Source organism: Stenella coeruleoalba, assembly GCF_951394435.1.
Source record: "Stenella coeruleoalba genome assembly, chromosome: 12".
In the NCBI taxonomy this organism is placed as follows: Eukaryota; Metazoa; Chordata; class Mammalia; order Artiodactyla; family Delphinidae; genus Stenella; species Stenella coeruleoalba.
The window spans coordinates 65,183,469-65,204,621 of NC_137158.1; the positions used below are offsets into that span (position 1 = coordinate 65,183,469).

Below are 21,153 nucleotides of genomic sequence, written 5' to 3' on the forward strand. Positions count from 1 at the left end.
CTTGAAAAAAAGAATAGAGGCACAGATCGAGTAGATGCAAGAAACAAAGACCTAGAAGAACTAAAGAACAAACAAACAATATAATAACTGAAATGAAAAATACACTAGAAGGAATCAATAGTAGAATAACTGAGGCAGAAGAACAGATAAGTGAGCTGGAATACAGAATGATAGAAATCACTGCTGTGGAACAGAATAAAGAAAAAAGAATGAAAAGACAGGAGGACAGCCTAAGAGACCTCTGGGTCAACATTAAATGCACCAACATTCACATTATAGGGGCCCCAGAAGGAGAAGAGAAAGGACCTAAGAAAATATTTGAAGAGATAAGCTAAACACTTCCCTAACATGGGAAAAGAAACAGTCACCCAAGTCCAGAAAATGCAGAGTCCCAGGCAGGATAAACCCAAGGAGGAACACACTGAGACACATAGTAATCAAACTGACAAAAATTAAAGATAAAGAAAAAATATTAAAAGCAAAAATGGAAAAGAAACAACCTACAAGGGAATTCCCATAAGGTTATCAGCTGATTTCTCAGCAGAAACTCTGCAGGCCAGAAGGGAGTGGGATTATATATTTAAGTGATGGAAGGGAAAAACCTATGACCAAGAATATTCTACCCAGCGAGGCTCTCATTCAGATTTGTCAGAGAAATCAAAAGCTTTACAGACAAGCAAAAGCTAAGAGAATTCAGCACTACCAGACCAGCTTTGCAACAAATGCTAAAGGAACTTCTCTAAGCAGAAAAGAAAAAGCCACAACTAGAAACAAGAAAATTATGAATGGAAAAGTTCACTGGTAAAGGCAAACATACAGTAAAAATAGGAAATAATCTGCACACAAATATGATATGAAAACCAGCAATTGTGAGAAGAGGAGATCACAAATGCAGGATATTGGAAATGCATTTGAAATTAAAAGAACAGCAACTTAAAACAATCTTGCTTTTATATAGATTTCTATATCAAAAACATGGTAACTGCAAACCGAAAATCTACAGTAGATACACACACACAAAATAAAGTAATCCAAACACAACACTAAAGTTAGTCATCAAATCACAAGAGAACAAAAGAGGAAGGGAAGAAAAAGCACGTACAAAACCAAATTCAAAACAATTAAAATGGCAATAAGAATATACATATCAATAATTACTTTAAATGTAAATGGATTAAATGCTCCAACCAAAAGACACAGACTGGCTGAATGGATACAAAAGCAACACGTGTATATATGTTGTCTACAGGAGACCCACTTCAGATCTAGGAACACATAGAGACTGAAAGTGAGTGAATGGCAAAATGTATTCCATGCAAATGGAAATCAAAAGAAAGCTGGAGTAGCAATATTTATATAAGACAAAACAGACTTTAAAGATTGTTACAAGAAAAAAAAAAAAAGATTGTTACAAGAAACAAAGAAGGACACTACATAATGATCAAGGGATCAATCCAAGAAGATATAACAATGGCAAATATATATGTGCCCAACATAGTATCTGCCTTATATATTGAGGTGCTCCTAACAGCCATAAGAGAAATCAACAGTAACATAATAATAGTGGGGGACTTTAACATCCCACTTACATCGATGGACAGATCATCCAGACAGAAAATAAATAAGGAAACACAGGCTTTAAATGACACATTAAACCACAAGGATTTAACTAATATTTATAGAGCATTCCATCCAAAAGCAGCAGAATGCACATTCTTTTCAAGTGCACATGGAACATTCTCCAGGATTGATCACATGCTGGGCCACAAAGAGAGCCTTGGTAAATTTAAAAAAATTGAAATCATATCAAGCATCTTTTCCGACCACAATGCTATGAGATTAGAAATCAACTACAAGAAGAAAACTGTAAAAAACACAAACACATAGAGGCTAAACAATATGCTACTAAACAACAAATGGATCACTGAAGAAATCAAAGAGGAAATCAAAAAAGACCTAGAGACGAATGAAAATGAAAGCATGATAATCTAAAACCTATGGGATGCAGCAAAACAAGTTCTAACAGGGAAGTTTATAGCAATACAATCTTACGTCAGGAAACAAGAAAAATCTCAAATAAACAACCTAACCTTACACTTAAAGCACCTAGAGAAACAACAAAAAAAAAAACCCCAAAGTTAGTAGAAGGAAAGACACCATAAACATCAGAGCAGAAATAAATGAGATACAGACAAAGAAAACAATAAAAAAAATGAAAGTAAAAGCTGGTTCTTTCAGAAGATAAAAAAGTTTGATAGGGCTTCCCTGATGGCGCAGCGGTTGAGAATCTGCCTGCTAATGCAGGGGACACGGGTTTGAGCCCTAGTCCGGGAGGATCCCACATGCCACAGAGCAACTGGGCCCGTGAGCCACAACTACTGAGCCTGTGCGTCTGGAGCCTGTGCTCCACAACAAGAGAGGCCGCCATAGTGAGAGGCCCGTGCACCGCGATGAAGAGTGGCCCCTGCTTGCCACAACTAGAGAAAGCCCTCACACAGAAACGAAGATGCAACACAGCAAAACTAAATAAATTAATAAACTCCTACCCGCAATATCTTCTAAAAAAAAATTTGATAAACCTTTAGCCAGACTCATCAAGAAAAAGAGGGAAGAGAGCTCAAGTCAATAAAATTAGAAGTGAAAAAGAAGAAGTTACAACAGATACCACAGAAATACAAAGGACCATAAGAGACTATTATAAGCAACTATATGCCAATAAAATGGACAACCTGGAAGAAATGGACAAATTCTTATAAAGGTACAATCTCCCAAGACTGAACCAGGAAGAAATAGAAAAGATGAATCACAAGTACTGAAATTAAAACTGTGATTAAAATACTCCCAACAATGGGGCTTCCCTGGTGGCGCAGTGGTTGAGAGTCTGCCGGCCAATGCAGGAGACATGGGTTCGTGACCCGGTCCAGGAAGATCCCACATGCCACAGAGCGGCTGGGCCCGTGAGCCATGGCCACTGAGCCTGCGCGTCCAGAGCCTGTGCTCCGCAACGGGAGAGGCCGCAACAGTGAGAGGCCCGCATACCGCAAAAAACAAACAAACAAACAAAAAAACTCCCAACAAAATACGAGGGCCAGATGGCTTCACAGGTGAATTCTACCAAATATTTAGAGAAGAGCTAACACCCATCGTTCTCAAACTCTTCCAAAAAATTGCAGAGGAAGGAACACTCCCAACCTCATTCAATGAGGCCACCATCACCCTGATACGAAAACCAGACAAAGATACAACAACAAAAAAAGAAAATTAAAGGCCAATATCACTGATGAACATAGATGCAAAAATCCTCCACAAAATACTAGCACACCAAATCCAACAATACATTAAAAGGATCATACACCATGATCAAGTGGGATTTATCCCAGGGATACAAGGGTTTTTCAATATCCGCAAATCAATCAGTGTGATACACCGCATCAACAAATTAAAGAATAAAAACTATATGATCATCTCAATAGATGCATAAAAAGATTTTGACAAAATTCAATACCCATTTATGATTTTTAAAATCTCCAGAAAGTGGGTATAGAGGGAACATACCTCAACATAGTAAAGGCCATATATGACAAACCTACCGCTAAAATCATACCCAACAGTGAAAAACTGAAACCATTTCCTGTAAGATCAGAACAAGGATGTCCTCTCTCATCACTTTTATTCAACATAATTTTGGAAGTCCTAGCCACAGCAATCAGAGAGGAAAAAGAAATAAAGGGAATCCAAATTGGAAAAAAGAAGTAAAACTGCCACTGATTACAGATAACATGATACTATACACAGAAAATCCTAAAGATGACACCAGAAAACTACTAGAGCTCATCAATGAAATTGGTAAAGTTGCAGGATACAAAATAAATACAGAGAAATCTGTTGCATTTCTGTACACTAACAACGAACAGTCAGAAAGCGAAATTAAAGAAACAATCCCACTTACCATCACATCAAAAAGAATAAAATACTTAGGAATAAACCTACCTAAGAAGGCAAAGGACCTGTACTCTGAAAACTATGACACTGATGAAAGAAATTGAAGATGACACAAACAGTTTGAAAGATATACCATGCTCTTGGATTGGAAGAATCAATAGTGTCAAAATGACTCTACTACCCAAGGCAATCTACAGATTCAGTGCGATCCCTATCGGATTACCAATGGCATTTTTCATAGGACTAGAACAAAAACATTTAAAATTTGTATAGACACACAACAGACCCCAAATAGCCAAAGCAATCTTTTTCTTTAATTAATTTATTCATTTATTTAATTTTTGGCTGCATTGGGTCTTTACTGCTGCACACGGGTTTTTTAGTCCCCTGCTGAGAGCAGGGACTACACGGGTTTTTTCAGTCCCCTGCTGAGAGCGGGGACTACTCTTCATTGCAGTGCACAGGCTTCCCTTTGCAGTGGCTTCTCTTGTTGCAGAGCACGGGCTCTAGGCACATGGGCTTCAGTAGTTGTGGCTCGCAGGCTCTAGAGCGCAGGCTCAGTAGTTGTGGCACATGGGCTTAGTTGCTTCACGGCATGTGGGATCTTCCCGGACCAGGGCTCGAACCTGTGTCCCCTGCATTGGCAGGTGGATTCTTAACCACTGCACCACCAGGGAAGCCCCAAAGCAATCTTGAGAAAGATAAACAGAGCTGCAGGAATCAGGCTCCCAGACTTCAGACTATACTACAAAGCTACAGTCATCAAAACAGTATGGTACTGGCACAAAAACAGAAATATAGATCAACAGAACAGGATAGAAAGCTCAGAAACAAACCCACACAACTATAGTCAATTAGTCTACAACAAAGGAGGCAAGACTATATAATTGAGAAAACAAAATCTCTTCAAGAAATGGTGCTGGGGAAACTGGACAGCTACATGTAAAAAAATGAAATTAGAACATTCTTTAACACCATACACAAAAATAAACTCAAAATGGAATAAAGACCTAAATCTAAGACCAGATATTATAAAACTCTTAGAGGAAGATACAGGCAGAACACTCTTTGACAGAAATTGCAGCAAATAAACAAATGGGACCTAATTAAGCTCAAAAGATTTTGCACAGCAAAGGAGACCATAAACAAAAGGACAACCTACAGAATGGGAGAAAATATTTGCAAACAATGCGACCAACAAGGGATTAATCTCCAAAATTTACAAACAGCTCATGCGGCTCAATATTGAAAAAAACAAACATCTCAATCATAAAATGGGCAGAACACCTAAATAGACATTTCTCCAAAGAAGGCATACAGATGGCCAGGAAGCACATGAAAAGGTGCTCAAGATCTCTAATTAGAGAAATGCAAATCAAGCCTACAATGAGTTATCACCTCACACCCGTCAGAATGGCCATTATCAAAAAGTCTACAAACAATAAATGCTGGAGAGGGTGTGGAGAAAAGGGAACCCTCCTACACTGTTGGTGGGAATATAAATTGGTACAGCCACTACGGAGAACAGTATGGATGTTCCTTAAGAAACTGAAAACAGAGCTATGATCCAGCAATATGATCCAGCAATCCCACTCCTGGGCATATATCCAGGGAAAAATGGTTCGAAAGGATACATGCACCCCATTGTTCATTGCAGCGCTGTTTACAATAGCCAAGACATGGAAACATTCATCTGTGCATTGACAAATGAATGGATAAAGAAGATGTGGTACATATATACAATGGAATATTACTCAGCCGTTAAAAAGAATGAAATAATGCCACTTGCAGCAACACGGATGGACCTAGAGATTATCATACTAAGTGAAGTGAGTCAGACAAAGAAAGACAAATATCACATGATATCGCTTATATGCGGAATCCAGAAAAAATGATACAAACAAACTTATTTACAAAGCAGAGACAGACTCACAGATTTAGTGAATGAACTTATGGTTACCAGAGGGGAAGTATGGAGGGGAGGGATAGATTGGGAATTTGGGATTGACTGGTACACACTGCTATATTTAAAATAGATAACCAACAAGGACCTGTGTAACACAGGGAAGGAACTCTGCTCAATACTCTGTAATAACCTAAATGGGAAAAGAATTTGAAAAACAATAGATACATGTATATGTATAACTGAATCACTCTCTGTGCACCTGAAACTCACACAACATTGTTAATCAACTATACTCTAAATTTAAAAAAAAATCTCTCCAGGTATTCTCATAGCTAGGTGTCTTAGCAGAGTTGACACACTTGACAGCTGTAGTCAGAATTCCTATATCTGGAATGTGCAGACCAGTAAATACTTCCTTCTTCCTCTCTCTTCCCCCAAGCCTATATGGAATATTGCCTTTGTCTGGGTATGTTATACAACGTGCTGTCACACCCTGACTTTGTACTTTCAGAGGCTATCCTTGCACAAGATAAAATGACGCAACCAGTTAAAGAATAACATGAAATCTTGCAATTAGCTATTTCTTGGATTCCCTAGATAACCAGCAGAAGAGAGACTTTAAGCTCTTAAGCCTATCTTAGTGAAATAAAGACTTCATTCCTAGATATGCAGGAAAAAGTGAAACTCGGGAAACAAAATGAACTCAAATGTCCAAGCATAATGTTAATTATTATATATTAATTTTTCTGTTTATTAAAAATTCCTCAACCATCACTTAAAAAAAATAGTAAAAGCATTGGGTTTAAGGAAAAATGGCAAAGGGTTGGAAAAAGGCCAATTAAAATTACTATAACTCAACAGAAATTGTTACTTTCTTGATTTGTTTTATTACTCATAACTATGAAAGAAAACAGGTCATATAACATAATTGTGTCTACGTTAAAGATTTTTTAATAAAATTGTTCTATTTGTTTCCTAAGTCTTGTTGAGAATCGTTAACTCAATATCATAATATTAATTCTATAGCTCCCAGATTTTAAAAGTGTCATGAATTCCATTAATTATGATTAAAATTGTCACCTTGTAATGCCCCAAGAAATGTGTCCTTTTTGAAGAAAGACATTAAAATACAAGTAGTTTAGTTTGTAATTTTGCCTAGTCATTCTGTTTGTGTAAGGTCTGAATTGCTTTAAGGTAACTCATATAAGGCAGCTGGCTACTAATCAATGCCTTTCTTTTCATTTGAAGTGTTTCCTTCAGGGAAATTGTGGTGAGTTTACTATCCCATCAAGTGTTACTCCAGAACTTATATGATATCTTGTTAGAAGAGTTTGTCAAAGGCCCCTCTCCTGGGGAGGAGAAGATCCAAGTGCCAGAAACCAAGCTGGCTGGCTTCCTCAGATACATCTCCATGCAGAACTTGGCCGTCATCTTTGACCTGCTGTTGGACTCCTACAGGACGGCCAGAGAGTTTGACACCAGCCCTGGGTTGAAGTGCCTGCTGAAGAAAGTGTCTGGCATCGGGGGCGCTGCCAACCTCTACCGCCAGTCTGCCATGAGTTTTAACATTTATTTCCACGCACTGGTGTGTGCTGTTCTCAGCAACCAGGAAACCATCACTGCTGAGCAAGTGAAGAAGGTCCTTTTTGAGGACGATGAGAGGAGCACAGATTCCTCCCAGCAGTGTTCATCAGAAGATGAAGACATTTTTGAGGAGACAGCCCAGGTGAGCCCCCCTAGAGGCAAGGAGAAGAGGCAGTGGAGGGCTCGGATGCCCTCCCTCAGTGTCCAGCCCATCAGCAACGCGGACTGGGTGTGGCTGGTCAAGAGGCTTCACAAGCTGTGCATGGAGCTGTGTAATAACTACATCCAGATGCACTTGGACCTGGAAAACAGTATGGAGGAGGCACCGATCTTCAAGAGCGACCCTTTCTTCATCCTTCCCTCCTTCCAGTCGGGGTCATCCACCCCGTCCACTGGGGGCTTCTCGGGGAAAGACACACCTTCCGAGGATGACCGCAGTCAGACCCGCGATCACGCGGGCGAGCCGCCGAGCCTGAGGGGGACCAGCGGGGAAATGCTGCTGCTGCCCCCGAGCCCCAAGGTAGAGAAGAAGGACCCCAGCCGCAAGAAGGAGTGGTGGGAGAACGCCGGCAACAAAATCTACACCATGGCAGCCGACAAGACCATCTCAAAGCTGATGACCGAGTACAAGAAGAGGAAACAACAGCATAACCTGCCCACCTTCCCCAAAGAGGTCAAGGTGGAGAAGAAGGGAGAGCCACTGGGGCCCAGGGGCCAAGGCTCCCCGCTGCTCCAGCGGCCCCAGCACCTGATGGACCAGGGGCAGATGCGGCACTCCTTCAGCGCTGGCCCCGAGCTGCTGCGCCAGGAGAAGAGGCCCCGCTCGGGCTCCACCGGCAGCTCCCGGAGTGTCTCTGCAAGGGACGCCGAAGCCCAGATCCAGGTGGGTACCCGCCCCCCACCAGAGGATGCAAGGGTCCACAGCCGGCCATGCAGGAGGGAAGCTGGGTACCAGTGACGCACCTGTGCCCCTCAGGGAGCACTCAGACACGTTATGATCCTCCACAGTCAGGGGACTGCCTGCCCCTAAGACATAGGATCCATCAGTACATCCTTGTGAAACTGAAATTGTATTCTCATAATTTCAGGAATTGTTTCTATGGGTCATAACAGATACTACTGAGAATTAGGAACCCACCTGTGTAAATAAGATGACGCCAAAGCTTAGAAAATGGATGGACTTAAACCCAGGACTCAATGCCAGTTAGTCATTTGAAGATAGCCCTGAAGCAATTCTGTAGTTATGAAGAATTATGTAAAGGGAAAAGGCAAAGTGCATATTATGTGGTTATTCCAATGAATTGTTTTTCTAGCCCATCCTGAGCACATAAAAATTCTCATTTTCAGAGTGTTCCTATTCCTTTATATAATTAATATTTGCAATTCTATGGTACCTCCCAAAAATGAGCTTGAGAAGTAAAGAAGAGGGGCACTGTTTCGTTCAATTTAAGAAAAGATGAGATGGGAAAAGACAGAAGGATCTAAACTCATGGAGAGCCCTTTAAAAGTCATCTGAACGTTTATTTTAAGTTGTAGATTCCTGTTGCAGGCATAGTAAGATAGGAGCTCTTGGGCCCTAGGATTCTGTGGACCTATACAGGAATGTATTCTTAGAATGAACATAAACTTGGAATTAGTATGAATCTTGCAAGATACTTTTTTCCTCTGATGTATCTTGAACATAGAACTAAACTTCATAGTTCAGAATCCACAAAAGTCATCTTAGACTGTATTTGTAAAAGTATCCAGGCAAACTGAGATGTAAGATTATTCTTTAACAGATGACCTGCTTGACAAATAACAAATCTTAATTGCTTTTTCACGTCTTGGAGATTTGCTTATGATTTCAAAAGTTACCCTAAATTAAGGTAGACCTATTCCAAGTTTTCTAGACATTAGAGAGACTGCTGATTAAAAATGTCACATGGCCTATGAAAATCTCATCATGAGAAGGCAAGAGAGTTTTTAAAAATCTGAGGAGTAAGATTTTTGTATTTTGTAAAAGCTGGAAATAATGTATTCCTAATGTGAAATGAGTCTCTGCTAGTCCTTACATATATATATATATATATATATATATATATATGTTCATATATATATATATGAACTTAAACTGATGTTTTATTATAAGTGCATTAAATTAGTAAAGACTACATTTATTGAAGCCTAAAGCCTGAGAAAACTCATTTGCATATTAGCCACACTTGAGTACAAATGAAACTGCTGGAGAAAACTGCTAATTCTCTTAATCCCTTTCTCTTAGGCATGGACCAACATGGTGCTAACAGTTCTCAATCAGATTCAGATCCTTCCGGACCAGACCTTCACAGCGCTCCAGCCAGCAGTGTTCCCATGCATCAGCCAGCTGACCTGTCACGTGACTGACATCAGAGTTCGCCAGGCTGTGAGAGAATGGCTCGGCAGAGTGGGCCGTGTCTATGACATCATTGTGTAGGAGACTCACATTCCATTCCCAAGGGGATACACCAGGAGGGTTTAGAGTATGTCTGCCAGTCCAGCTGATAGCATTTCCCCCCCACCAGCCCCCGCGACTCAGAGAACATCCAGTTGCTCCCTAACTAATCAGCACTGGGGCCATTCTGGATACTAAGGTTGTATCTGGATGACACAAGTGAAACTCTAAATTTGCACATAATTTCAGAAGACTCTATATTCCTGGACACATTTCTAAATCTTATTTCCCAATGCCTTTGCCTGCAATATTGTCCCCAAATGAGTCACTTTCAAGGGCCACTCCTTTGAAAACATTACATTGATCCATGATTTTATTTATTTATTTATAACTACATCGGTCATTTACTACTCCACCGGGTCTTAGTTGCAGCATGCCTGCAGGATCTAGTTCCCCGACCAGGGATTGAACCCGGACGATCCATCATTTTAAAAAATGCAATAGCTAAAGAAATATCTGCTGGTAAGTCAAGCTGATGTACACACAGACATGATTACCAGACATGATTAATTGGAGGAAGTACCAGACGTGATTAATTGGAGGAAGATTTATATTATGATTATGAGTTCGGCAGGGAAGAAAACAGTTGGAAAAATGTATTCTTGGGTGTCATAATCTTTAAAATATTCCAGAACATTTCAAAATTGTTCCTAAGTTGTCAAGATTTTCTGGTTGGTATTTGCCAACTTCCTCATGTAAGGTACTAGTGTGCCTTCACTTCCCTACTTCTAAAGGAAGGAAATTCTTTCATGGCAGGACTTTAAGTCTGTGGCATGGCAGCCTTTGACTCATAGTACTCAGTGGTATTGGCTGATACAGATAGCGCCAAATGACTTAAGACCGGCCACCCTGACTGTCCCAATAGTCTTTGCTTTTGTTCCCAAGGCAAAAATGAAAAGGGAAAGAAAAAATGGTGCCTTAGTTCCTTGTTGCACACACATTTCTATGCTCCACAATTATCTGAACATAAGGTATAACATTTTGTCTTTAAGAAAACAAAACAGCTCATTTTATATCAACACCCTTGGAAGAAAGGAACTCAAGAATTCACCGTCCAATGAACAGACTTCTCAGGGAAGGGAGCAGGAAGTGTGGGGTTAGGGAGACAGCTGGAAGGGGTGGGAAAGGAGGTGATGATGAAATCATTTTAAATCTGAAAATATTAAACAACAATCGTATGAAATTATGGTATCGTTCATACACACTCTAGTCTCAGAAGAAAATAAAACTACAGGAGAAAAGGACACAGGATGAAGTTTAGGAAATGAAGTTTTTCAGTTTAAAATATTTCTCCTCTCTGGCAAGTAGATTTGCCCTCTGTTTGAGGTCTTTTAATTCAGGCATATTTTAACCAGATATTTATTTTCCTAATTATTACTAGAAAATTAATTTGGAATCTTTATCTTATTATTTACAGTATATTTAATATTTCTTAAATTATAATAGTGATTAAAACTCCTCAAACCCACTCACACACATTCTAAAGAGTTAGTTGCTAAGAGATATGTTTTAATTTTCCCAGCTTCTAAAAATTATTCGTAATTGAGAATATTGTCCCTAAAACATCAACTCTTAAGGGTGGAAGTAAGGATTTAAAACTGACAGCTTTATTCAGTGCTGGTATTTGTAAACTTTGTCTTCCTTGGGAATATATAACTATCTACAAGGTTAAGAGGAAGACAGGGTTCCCTGATTTATTTAGGCAATCTAAAAGAAAGAACCTTATCATTCGCTATGCCATCTGGAGATCACCACAGAATTCAGAAGATGTTTTTCCAGTTCCACAGAACACTCTTTGCCTTCAGTTTTTGCTCATTAGACAATAATGCAAGTTTAGAAACAGATCAACAATTTGATGTTAACAAGCAATGAATCGTTGGGATAGCAATAAGTTGTGTTCTATACTTTAGATTTTTTTTTTATATTTTGTAAGTAGAATTGAAAGTTGGGTAGATACTTCTTTTTTTTTTTTTTTTTTTTTTTAACAAAAGCAGTACACCATTGTTGTTTTGTTTCTTTTTGTAGCTCATCTAAGGTTCATTTCCTTGTGAGCTTCTGAGTATTCCGCAGTTTACGGGGGTGGGGGGAGCTTCAACAAAGCAGAGTATTATCAAATCAGAGTAATTACAAAATGTTTATATCTGGCAACTTTTTATAAAGTATAAAAATTCAAAGGAAGCCAGTCTCAATTCATGAAGGTCATGTCCTGGAAGTTGTTAACCGTTTAGAAGTCAGAATTCATCGTCTTGACAGATTCTCTATTGTGGGATTCATGGCTAGCTTATGAAAACAAGTTTACCCCATTCTGTATTCAAACACTGCTCTAGTACCAGCCTAATTATGGGTCCCAAGAATAAAAGATGAGAGGATGTACATCATTCTTTACCTACAATTTTGTCAGAGGGTTTTGGTCCCTTCCCATCATTTTTTCTGTAGACCACCCCTCCGGCCCACAGCAGTCTTCAACCCACCTCCATTCCCAACACACTGTGCATCACATCCATGTCAGATTTCAGCTGGAAAATTAGCTAAGTCACAGTAATACTTCTCAGAGGTGTTTGCAGTTTTCAAAAAGGACATGGCTTGATGCAAATAATCTCCGAGGAATAGTACACTTCAGGTCATAGAGAAGTTAGTCAGATCTTCCCAGGGGTGAAGAAGAAAGGGACATATGTAAAAACCCTTAGTAGATGAGTGGTCCCTCCCCACACTGCCCCATCAGTCCCTCACTCTTCCTGGTGTCTCCATTTCTGCCTTTCCCCATCTCTTCTTTCATTCCCTCCCATGGTCTCTGAAAGACCAAGGTCAAGACAAGCCTTTGTAGTTACAACGGCTATTACCATATATTTTCAGATCTAAGCAGAATAAGATTTTTATTGCTTTTAGTTGCCTGTATTTACTGCCAAAAGTGTGTTACCCTCTGGTTGAGATTTATTCTTTTTCTAATATTTTGGTAGTGTTCATCTTTTCCAAAGTGAGGAAGCACGCTAGAAAACTCAAAGTGCAAAAGAATTCCTGACTGAATAGCCCAGCCAAGTACACCACACTCTGCAACAGATGTCTCCTTGCCATAGGAGGACTTAGATTTGATGGAGGGCTAATAAATTGTTCATAGGATCTCTCCTACCTCTTGCATCTCCTGATCAGCTTTGACAGATGCTTAGGCTGTCTCTTTACACCCTCTTGTCATCTCTCCCCTTACGATTATTTTCCTGCCTTCTCCATCAATACAAAACTAGGGCAACTTTTACCACTTTTAGGCTGTTTAATGACCAAGGCAGATGCTAACATATAAAACAGCTCAGACTAAATCAAACATGACCAAATGTTATCATAATTCCAAAGTACCTTTAAATTGAAACTTCTTGGTACAGCGATCAGTAGGCTTTGTTGTTGCTGTTCTTGTTGTTCCAAGGAGAGGGATTATACAGAGTCAGTTGAGAGTCAAATAGCCTTAACTATAAGAAGGTAATGCAATTATAGTAATAGATATTTTTGACTTCCCCAAATACATCATAGTACTGCTTATGTAGGAAAGTTTTCTTTCTCAGAAAGAAAAATCCATTTGTGTCAGTCCCATCAAACTAAGCAAAATGAAGACCTCTGGGGCTTCCCTGGTGGCACAGTGGTTGAGAGTCCGCCTGCCTATGCAGGGGACACGGGTTCGTACCCCAGTCCGGGAAGATCCCACATGCCGCAGAGCGGCTGGGCCCGTGAGCCATGGCCGCTGAGCCTGCGCGTCCGGAGCCTGTGCTCCGCAACGGGAGAGGCCACAACAGTGAGAGGCCCGCGTCCCGCAAAAAATAAATAAATAAATAAAAAATGAAGACCTCTGTTTGGAGCTGATAACAATAGCAAGAGGTTACAAACAGCAGTGGGGGGAGGTAACATCATTGAGTGCCTCTGAGAACGTGGACCTTTACCTACTTTTACCATATTTAATTCCCACAATAACACTGTGAAACAGGTATTGTTGTCCTCATTTTTTCAGATGAGGATGCAGACCCAGAGAGGTTCAGAAACTTGCCCAAGATAACCCGTAAATGGCAAAGTTGGTTGCAAAAGAGATGTTCCTGAGTTCAAAGGCCAGGCTCTGTACAACACCATGTCTAAGTGCACAGTGTAAACACTTCAGTGTTTCAAGGAATTAAAGTTAAAATGAGTTGAAGATATTACATTGATGTCCCTATCTATAATGTTATGGGGATTTTTCAATAGGGTTAAAAGAAAAAGATAGTGTTTAGGCATAGTAAGGTCATATATAACATAATATTTTTATGTTTGAAAATAAAGAAAACAAAATCTAATCTTAAAGCAGATCCTCAGTGGTAATTTAGGAAACTCACCAAATTAGGTGGACATGATGGAATAATATTGTCCATGGCTAGCTATTATGTGGAAAAACATGACAGTCTGTGTCTGAAATGACAGCAACAATTTGTTGACCTTTACCAATTACCATTTAATCACTCAGAATAAAGTGTCCTGTAGCCAACAGTGCCTCTCTACTTGCTTCCCCTGGAAGTATATAGGACTGAATTGTAGGTCATCATCAAACTTTGGGAATATGCAAAATAAATGACCATTTTTCAAAATGCACATTCTCTGAAGAAGCAGCAACACAAGATTGCTTAAAAATTCAGGTACTGAGGGCATCAGGTCAATATGCAGAGTAACCACGTGCCATGACACCTAAATATACTTGCCTTGTAGACAAGGAAACAGGCAGAAGGAAAAATCCAACATAATGCAGTAAGTGAATGACAAAACTTACATCTGCTTGGGTACCATTTAGGAAGATTTAGTGTGGCCTTAAAAAAGCAAGACTATTTTTAAGCACTTTTTATTGAATATATGAGCTTGTTTATGGCAAGATTTATGAAATTGGGTAAAGAAGTCATTTATAATTATGCCTCATCCAAAAAAAATGTGCTCTCCTCCTTCACGAGTGCAGCAATCTAGAAAATGTTGTCTCTGTCTTTCGTGAGATCCCTTTCCTCTGGCTGTATTGTAATATTTGTATTTGATGTGGAAGTAACTAATAATTAAGGTTTTGGATTAGAACACCATTCAGATTTCCAAAATACAATTATTACTTCAGGGAAGATAGACTAAAAAAAAAAAAATCATCCCCTGGGATAATGTAGGAGAAACTTACTTGAGAACAATGCCTAATTTCCTTGTAAAGAGGGGCAGTACTTATCAATTGAAGAAAAACCCACTACCACACAGCTAGCACCATCCAAAACCTTTCCCCTCTATCTTTGTGTGATAATGCAAGGGGGGGTCTAGGGAGGAGAGACTAGCTAGCTGGCCATCTTAGTGACACAAACTGCAGTCAACTTCTGCTGAATTCCATCCAATTACAGTCCTTCCAGCCTTTTCAACTACCAAAAATTGTTTGTACTGTTAATTCCTATCCTGAACGTTCAAGTAGTGGTCGTCTCGTATCTTTTGACGTTAGAACAGTTGTTGTCAAACTTTAGCACATATCAGAGTCACCTGGAGGTCTTGTTAAGGCACAGATTGCCGGTCCAGAGCCCAGAGTATCTGATTCAGTAGGCCTAGAAATTTGCATTTCTAACAAGTTCCCAGATGAGGCCAGTGCTGCTGGTCTGGGGACCACACTTTGAGGTCCAATACCTGGAAAAAATTTCTAACTACTCCCTTTAAGATCAGCCTGACTTATCAAGCACTAGAGAAAAACCGAACTTCACCTTGGGCAGACAACTTGGAATTGGATTCTCTACAGCACTGCTGTTCAGTCTTCCCAGTTTCCAGGTTTATTATTTATTATTATGCCAACAATTGATTTTTACAAGGTAGAAGACAATGAATGTATAAGTTCTATGGAACAGTGAGATCAATGTAAGCTTCTCGTCTTTGTATTTAGAAACATTAACTCTATGGATGACCTTTTGTATCATGTTGACTTTTTGACTTGTACTGAAGGTGATTTTAAAGTATGTAGTGTTTTAATTTCTTCTGTCCATAGTTTTGATGAGATGTTTCCATGTTGATTCCATCACAACCTTGGCTCCTGGCTTCCAGAAATTTTTGAGTAGTTGCTCGCTTGCCAGTAGTTTTATATCCCTCATTAGTCACCAGAATACCAGCACATCAAGATGATACTATACTACTTGATGTGTCTTCATCTTTCACTTAACTGTCTGGTGTAAATTAATATTTTAATTTCCTACATATCTGTAAAGAGTCTACCAAATGGCTTCACGAGAATTTGCAAGTGGAACCAACTCCCTTTTGAGCAGCACATGTGCCTGTTTTAAGGACTTTTCATTACATATGTTGTGTTGTGCATGTAGCTACACAATCAAGACCATATTCATTATCTCATTTTCCAAATGAGGAGAAAAATGTGAAAGCGCATCAGTATGCTTTGGGAATACAGTGAAATCATGTTAAATATAGATGGGGCCTTAGTTTATCTCTTAACTCTTTATTCAGTTAATTAGTTTTGGAAATTCTTTTTCCGTTAAACAAAATAAGGACCACAGAGGTAATAATTCAAGAGAAAAAAAATTGAGTACCTCAAAATCATCTCCCTTGTATATATACTAATGACACAAAATTTTTATTGACTCAGTAAGTTTCTCTAAAGACTTCTGTGTAAGTATCCTGACATTATTTAAACTGTTATATAAGTAGAAAGTAATGACTATATTTACTAGAATTAGTGAGATGAGAAAGCACACCAGTGTTAATGATGTCAAGGATTCAAGTCCTTGCCTCTGTAGACAGGAATAATTGAAGCTTTTCTACTGCAGCTTCATTTCCCCTAATCATTTTTGGAAATGATGTGTGCGTTTCGTTTTTTTAATAATAACGGATGTTGAATTAAATTTTAAAAATTAATCTCTAGTAATCATTTATTTTTGTTTTACCAGCTGGTGCCAAAAAGGGGAGGAAGGAATCCAAAAGCCAGTCTTTTAAACTAACATGTAAAGTATGTTTTCTCTTAAAGTTGGGAAGCTCACGGCCCTGGCTCTACCAGCCACCAGTGGCCACCACGGCTGCCTCGTGACTAGGTACAGGCAACTTCGTGTGCCTCCCTCTCTCCTTACATCCAATTTTTGTTGGAAGTGGTCCTCTCCAATAAAACTTGGTTTCCCACACAATAGGTAAAACTGGACAAAGATTAATGCTTTTTGATATGTTTGGTTTCACTTCAATTGAAACCATGTGGTAGAATTTCCAGGTATGCTATGAACGGGGCAGGAGCAGGTGCCTAGAGGGAAAGGCTGGTTTTGTTTGGTTTTGTTTCTTAATTTGTTTTTAGTGGATGGGTGGGGATGGGGGCAAGAATAAGAAGTTTATTGCCCTAATCATGCCAAAAACTGATTCAAGATGATTTTCCTGCTGTTCTAAGAGGAATAGACTTAGATAAATTACATTATAATCGGTTCCCCTGCTACCATCTCCCACTCTAAGTAAAGCCAATGGGTGGTAAGGGTCCTTTTATCCTTTCTTGTATTATGCCAAAGACTAGACTTGTTTTCACTGAAAATTATAAATAAATGAAGCTTGGTATAGCCATAATGATTTGAGTCCATATACCATTTTATCCATAGAATGCAAAACTCATCCCTGCAACCCTATTCACCAGGAGCCTTGAAGCATTTTGTTTACTCCAAAGGACTTGTCAAGGAAGTAGTTTTTGTTTTGCCTTCTTTTTTAGTCAGTTTGGTCAATTTAAAAAAAAAAAAAATGAAAACCACCATCCTTTATATGTTGATATAACTATTTGATTTGATATAATCTGTGTTGTTTAACAGGTTCCTGTAAGCAAGCTTGCAAGTGTATTTTGTGTACATTTTATCTGAGGTGAAAATGAAAATTCTAAAGAGAAAATATTTTAAAAGATATTGTATTTATGTTGCTTGTGTTGTAGAATAAAGATTCAAATGCATCAAAAAAATCTGATATGTGAAACCATTTTCTTCACTGAATAAATATATCAAAATAATCTATGTAAATATCCTGTTTACAGAATTCTGCTAAATGAACTAGGTTCCTTTCCTTGGCGTTTCTTAACTCTGAAGAAACTCCCCTTCCAATTCTATAATACAGAAATAGTCACTTGACAATTTGGTGAATGCCTAGAAAATACATTTGAAGAAAAAAATATATATAACATAGTATTATATATTATATACAGTATTATACTACATTATATATAATATTTACTATATATATCTACTACATATATACCATTGTATCCTTTTTAAAAAGAGGGCTGGGGTTTCCCTGGTGGCGCAGTGGTTGAGAGTCCTCCTGCCGATGCAGGGGACACGGGTTCGTGCCCCAGTCCAGGAAGATCCCACGTGCCGCGGAGCGGCTGGGCCTGTGAGCCATGGCCGCTGAGCCTGCGCGTCTGGAGCCTGTGCTCCGTAATGGGAGAGGCCACAACAGTGAGAGGCCCGCATACCGCAAAATAAATAAATAAATAAATAAAAATAAAAAGAGGGCGTATTTTACAATATTATTTTGATGTCTTTCTTCATAAGAATGGATATCAAATTCATGTTATCAGTAGATATTGATGTAGTTTATTCATTTAAAAGAACTAAACGAATGTATTACCTTGATTGTTCCTAAACAACCAAATCCCTAAATAGGAATATTGTTATTAAAAGGTAATATTAAAAAGAAAAATACAGCCGCTTTTAACTTCATTATCTTATTGGACTGCAGTTTTTAAATTGCAATTTCAAAAGCCTATTAATAGTATAAGCCTAGGAATCATCAAACCCGAATTGTGGAAAACTGCTATTTGGCCACTCGGGGGATAAAAGCCGTACAAAATGGATGGAATTTGTGTATATGACCTTAAATCATGAGTCTATCATTCTGTCATACACTCTGGTAATCTCACAGTTGTACTGCTAAGACTTAGCCCCTTCCATTGTATAAACAAAATAAATCTAAAATAGACACGAACATACTTTGCATAAGGAAATCACCAACAAGGGACCAAGCATGTTCACAGAGACAGCTGTGGCAGCACAGAGAGGGCCTTGGACCTTAGCCAGAAAAGCTGACTTCACATCCTACGCTTTGCCCCTTCCTGGGAGTAGGAAGACAACACTCGCATACAGAGCTCAAGGTTCCTGCTCTGTAAAGTGAAAGATAACGTGAAAGCCCCAATGTTGCAGTGCTTTGTAAGTGCTAATGCCTAATAGATGCTAACTACCATGTGTTAGAGAATAACCCATTTCATAACTAGCCCCACTATTCTGCAAGATGATTTATACTTGAGATCTAATGTGTACATATCCTTGACATTCACATCCAGGAATGCACTACAACACAGAAAGCTCAACATCTTGTGCCAATCTTATAAGAGGAGGTCAGCAGCTCAGATGCAGATCTCTTTAACCGAACACTTTGGAAATAAATTCTAGGTCAATACCAATTCTTCCATTATTCATATTCAGCAATAAATACAATACGTACATAAATCTATATGTATTTCTTTAGAGACGATATGCTTCAACTATTTGGCTTATGGTCAAAACTTCTATTATGATTTAGCTTTGATAAATATTTTATATCACTCATTAGAAAATTCACTTTCCCATCCAGCTTAAAGATAGGTTCAATATGTAAGTGAAGATAAAATTGAAGTATAATGCAATATTGTGGCTTTCACATATTGACCAACATTCCTATTATCTCGAGCCTCTGGAAGAGCACTCTAAGCTCTTCCTTGTTTGTTTTTATTTATAGATTCCTAGGTACCACATCAAGTCATCTGTGCCCTGACTCTGCCCTGCTAACTTAATCTGTTTGCACAAGATGTTCTGTTGTCAGAGAAACAAACTATTTAGTTTAATGGTCTCATCCAAACTCAGACGTGGTACCAACATAATAAAATCCCAGAAAAATTTATAAGCAGTTTCTAAATCACAAAAAAGTATTATTTCAAGATGAAGGGATCAGATTTACAACAGTTTAGAGCAGAGAACTCAAATATTGAACTTTAATTGATTTTGATATGGTTTCCTAGTCTTTATATCAATATATTATTTGCTATATTGAGCTACTGTTATAACCAATGCAAATGATATAAAACAACATCCTTCTGCTGGTCTCTCCAGCAGAGAATAATCTTAAAGAAAATAGATTAGATGTTAAATGTTGTGATGCAGAAGGCTCCATTATAACTCAACTTGAAATAGTGAGTATTGAAGTTAATTTACCAATTATAAAGGAAAACATACTGTTAGCTATATTAGAGTTAAAAGTTCAATATTCTAAGGTTTGTTTTAATCTGCTCCTAAGATGGCCATCAAATCAGTAAGTATTAATGAATTTTCTAATTAATAATAAATTACAAAAATAACATTCTTCTCAAACCCTAAAATAGATTCATTTTTGAAGTAGAAGGAATATATTATTACAAATCCCTCTCAGATCAAAACCATTTAGAAATAGATTTCTTGGAAAACTGAGCATAGCTGACATCTGTTCAGTATCTATTCAAGTAGATGACTGGCTTGGGGTTCACTGTTCCAGGAGGGATAGGGATATGATGGGGCAGAATGACAAGAAGTTGCCTGTAAGATTCTCTGGCTCTTATATTCCGAAAGAGGGAGCGGGGGAGGGGGAGGGGGGAGGGGAGGGGGAGGAGTTTAATTGTGGGTTTTGAGGGAAGGGTGTCATGGAAAGGGAGAATGAAGACAAACTCTCTATGGTAGAAACGTGAGGGAAAAGAAATCCTTCCTCTTTGATTAGAGCTGAATTCCCAGGGCTGGAAGGAAGAGGAAGAAGAGGTTTAACAGCAGAAAGGCTGCAGGTCAGGGAGGACCCCTGCACTGGCAAAACTATAAGAAAAAGCATTCCTGTCATGGTATTCCTTGGCTGCAGTCAGGCCAGATAGCCTGGGAAAAACGTCCCAATTCCTAGGTGTGTCACAGAGTAGCAGAAAGATCTCCACACACCAATTCATGGTGTAGAAGTAACAGAGTGGTCAGCCACCCTGGCAGAATGGAGGCTCAGAACACTTTTTAGGTAAGTTAGAAGAAAATAAAATTGAAATGTGATACGTGAACTTTGTGGACTGAGATTTACACCAGCTTTTGCAGTGAATAATCTAAAATCACGGTATGTCTAGTTTTGCAAGGCAATTGGAATTGGGGGGGTGGCAGGCAGAGACAGCTGCCCCTACAAATGCAAATTTATTTCCAAGGAAATGCCGACAGAGTTGGCACTTGACGAGCCCTGTCAG

General features: G+C 38.8%; 1 protein-coding gene and 1 long non-coding RNA gene across 2 annotated transcripts in view; one reads left to right on the forward strand and one right to left on the reverse strand.

Annotated features, from left to right (window-relative positions):
* The window catches only part of ARFGEF3 (ARFGEF family member 3), a 184,255-nt gene extending 172,372 nt beyond the window's left edge, over positions 1-11,883 (forward strand). The window contains exons 33-34 of the mRNA XM_079938734.1: positions 7,097-8,315; positions 9,696-11,883. Of these exons, the coding sequence (XP_079794860.1) occupies positions 7,097-8,315; positions 9,696-9,887 (1,411 nt within the window). The 3' untranslated portion in view covers positions 9,888-11,883. The remainder of the gene's footprint in view (positions 1-7,096; positions 8,316-9,695) is intronic.
* Positions 1-21,153, reverse strand: part of LOC307195061 — a 68,867-nt gene that overhangs the window by 9,768 nt on the left and 37,946 nt on the right. The gene's annotated exons all lie outside the window — the stretch shown is intronic.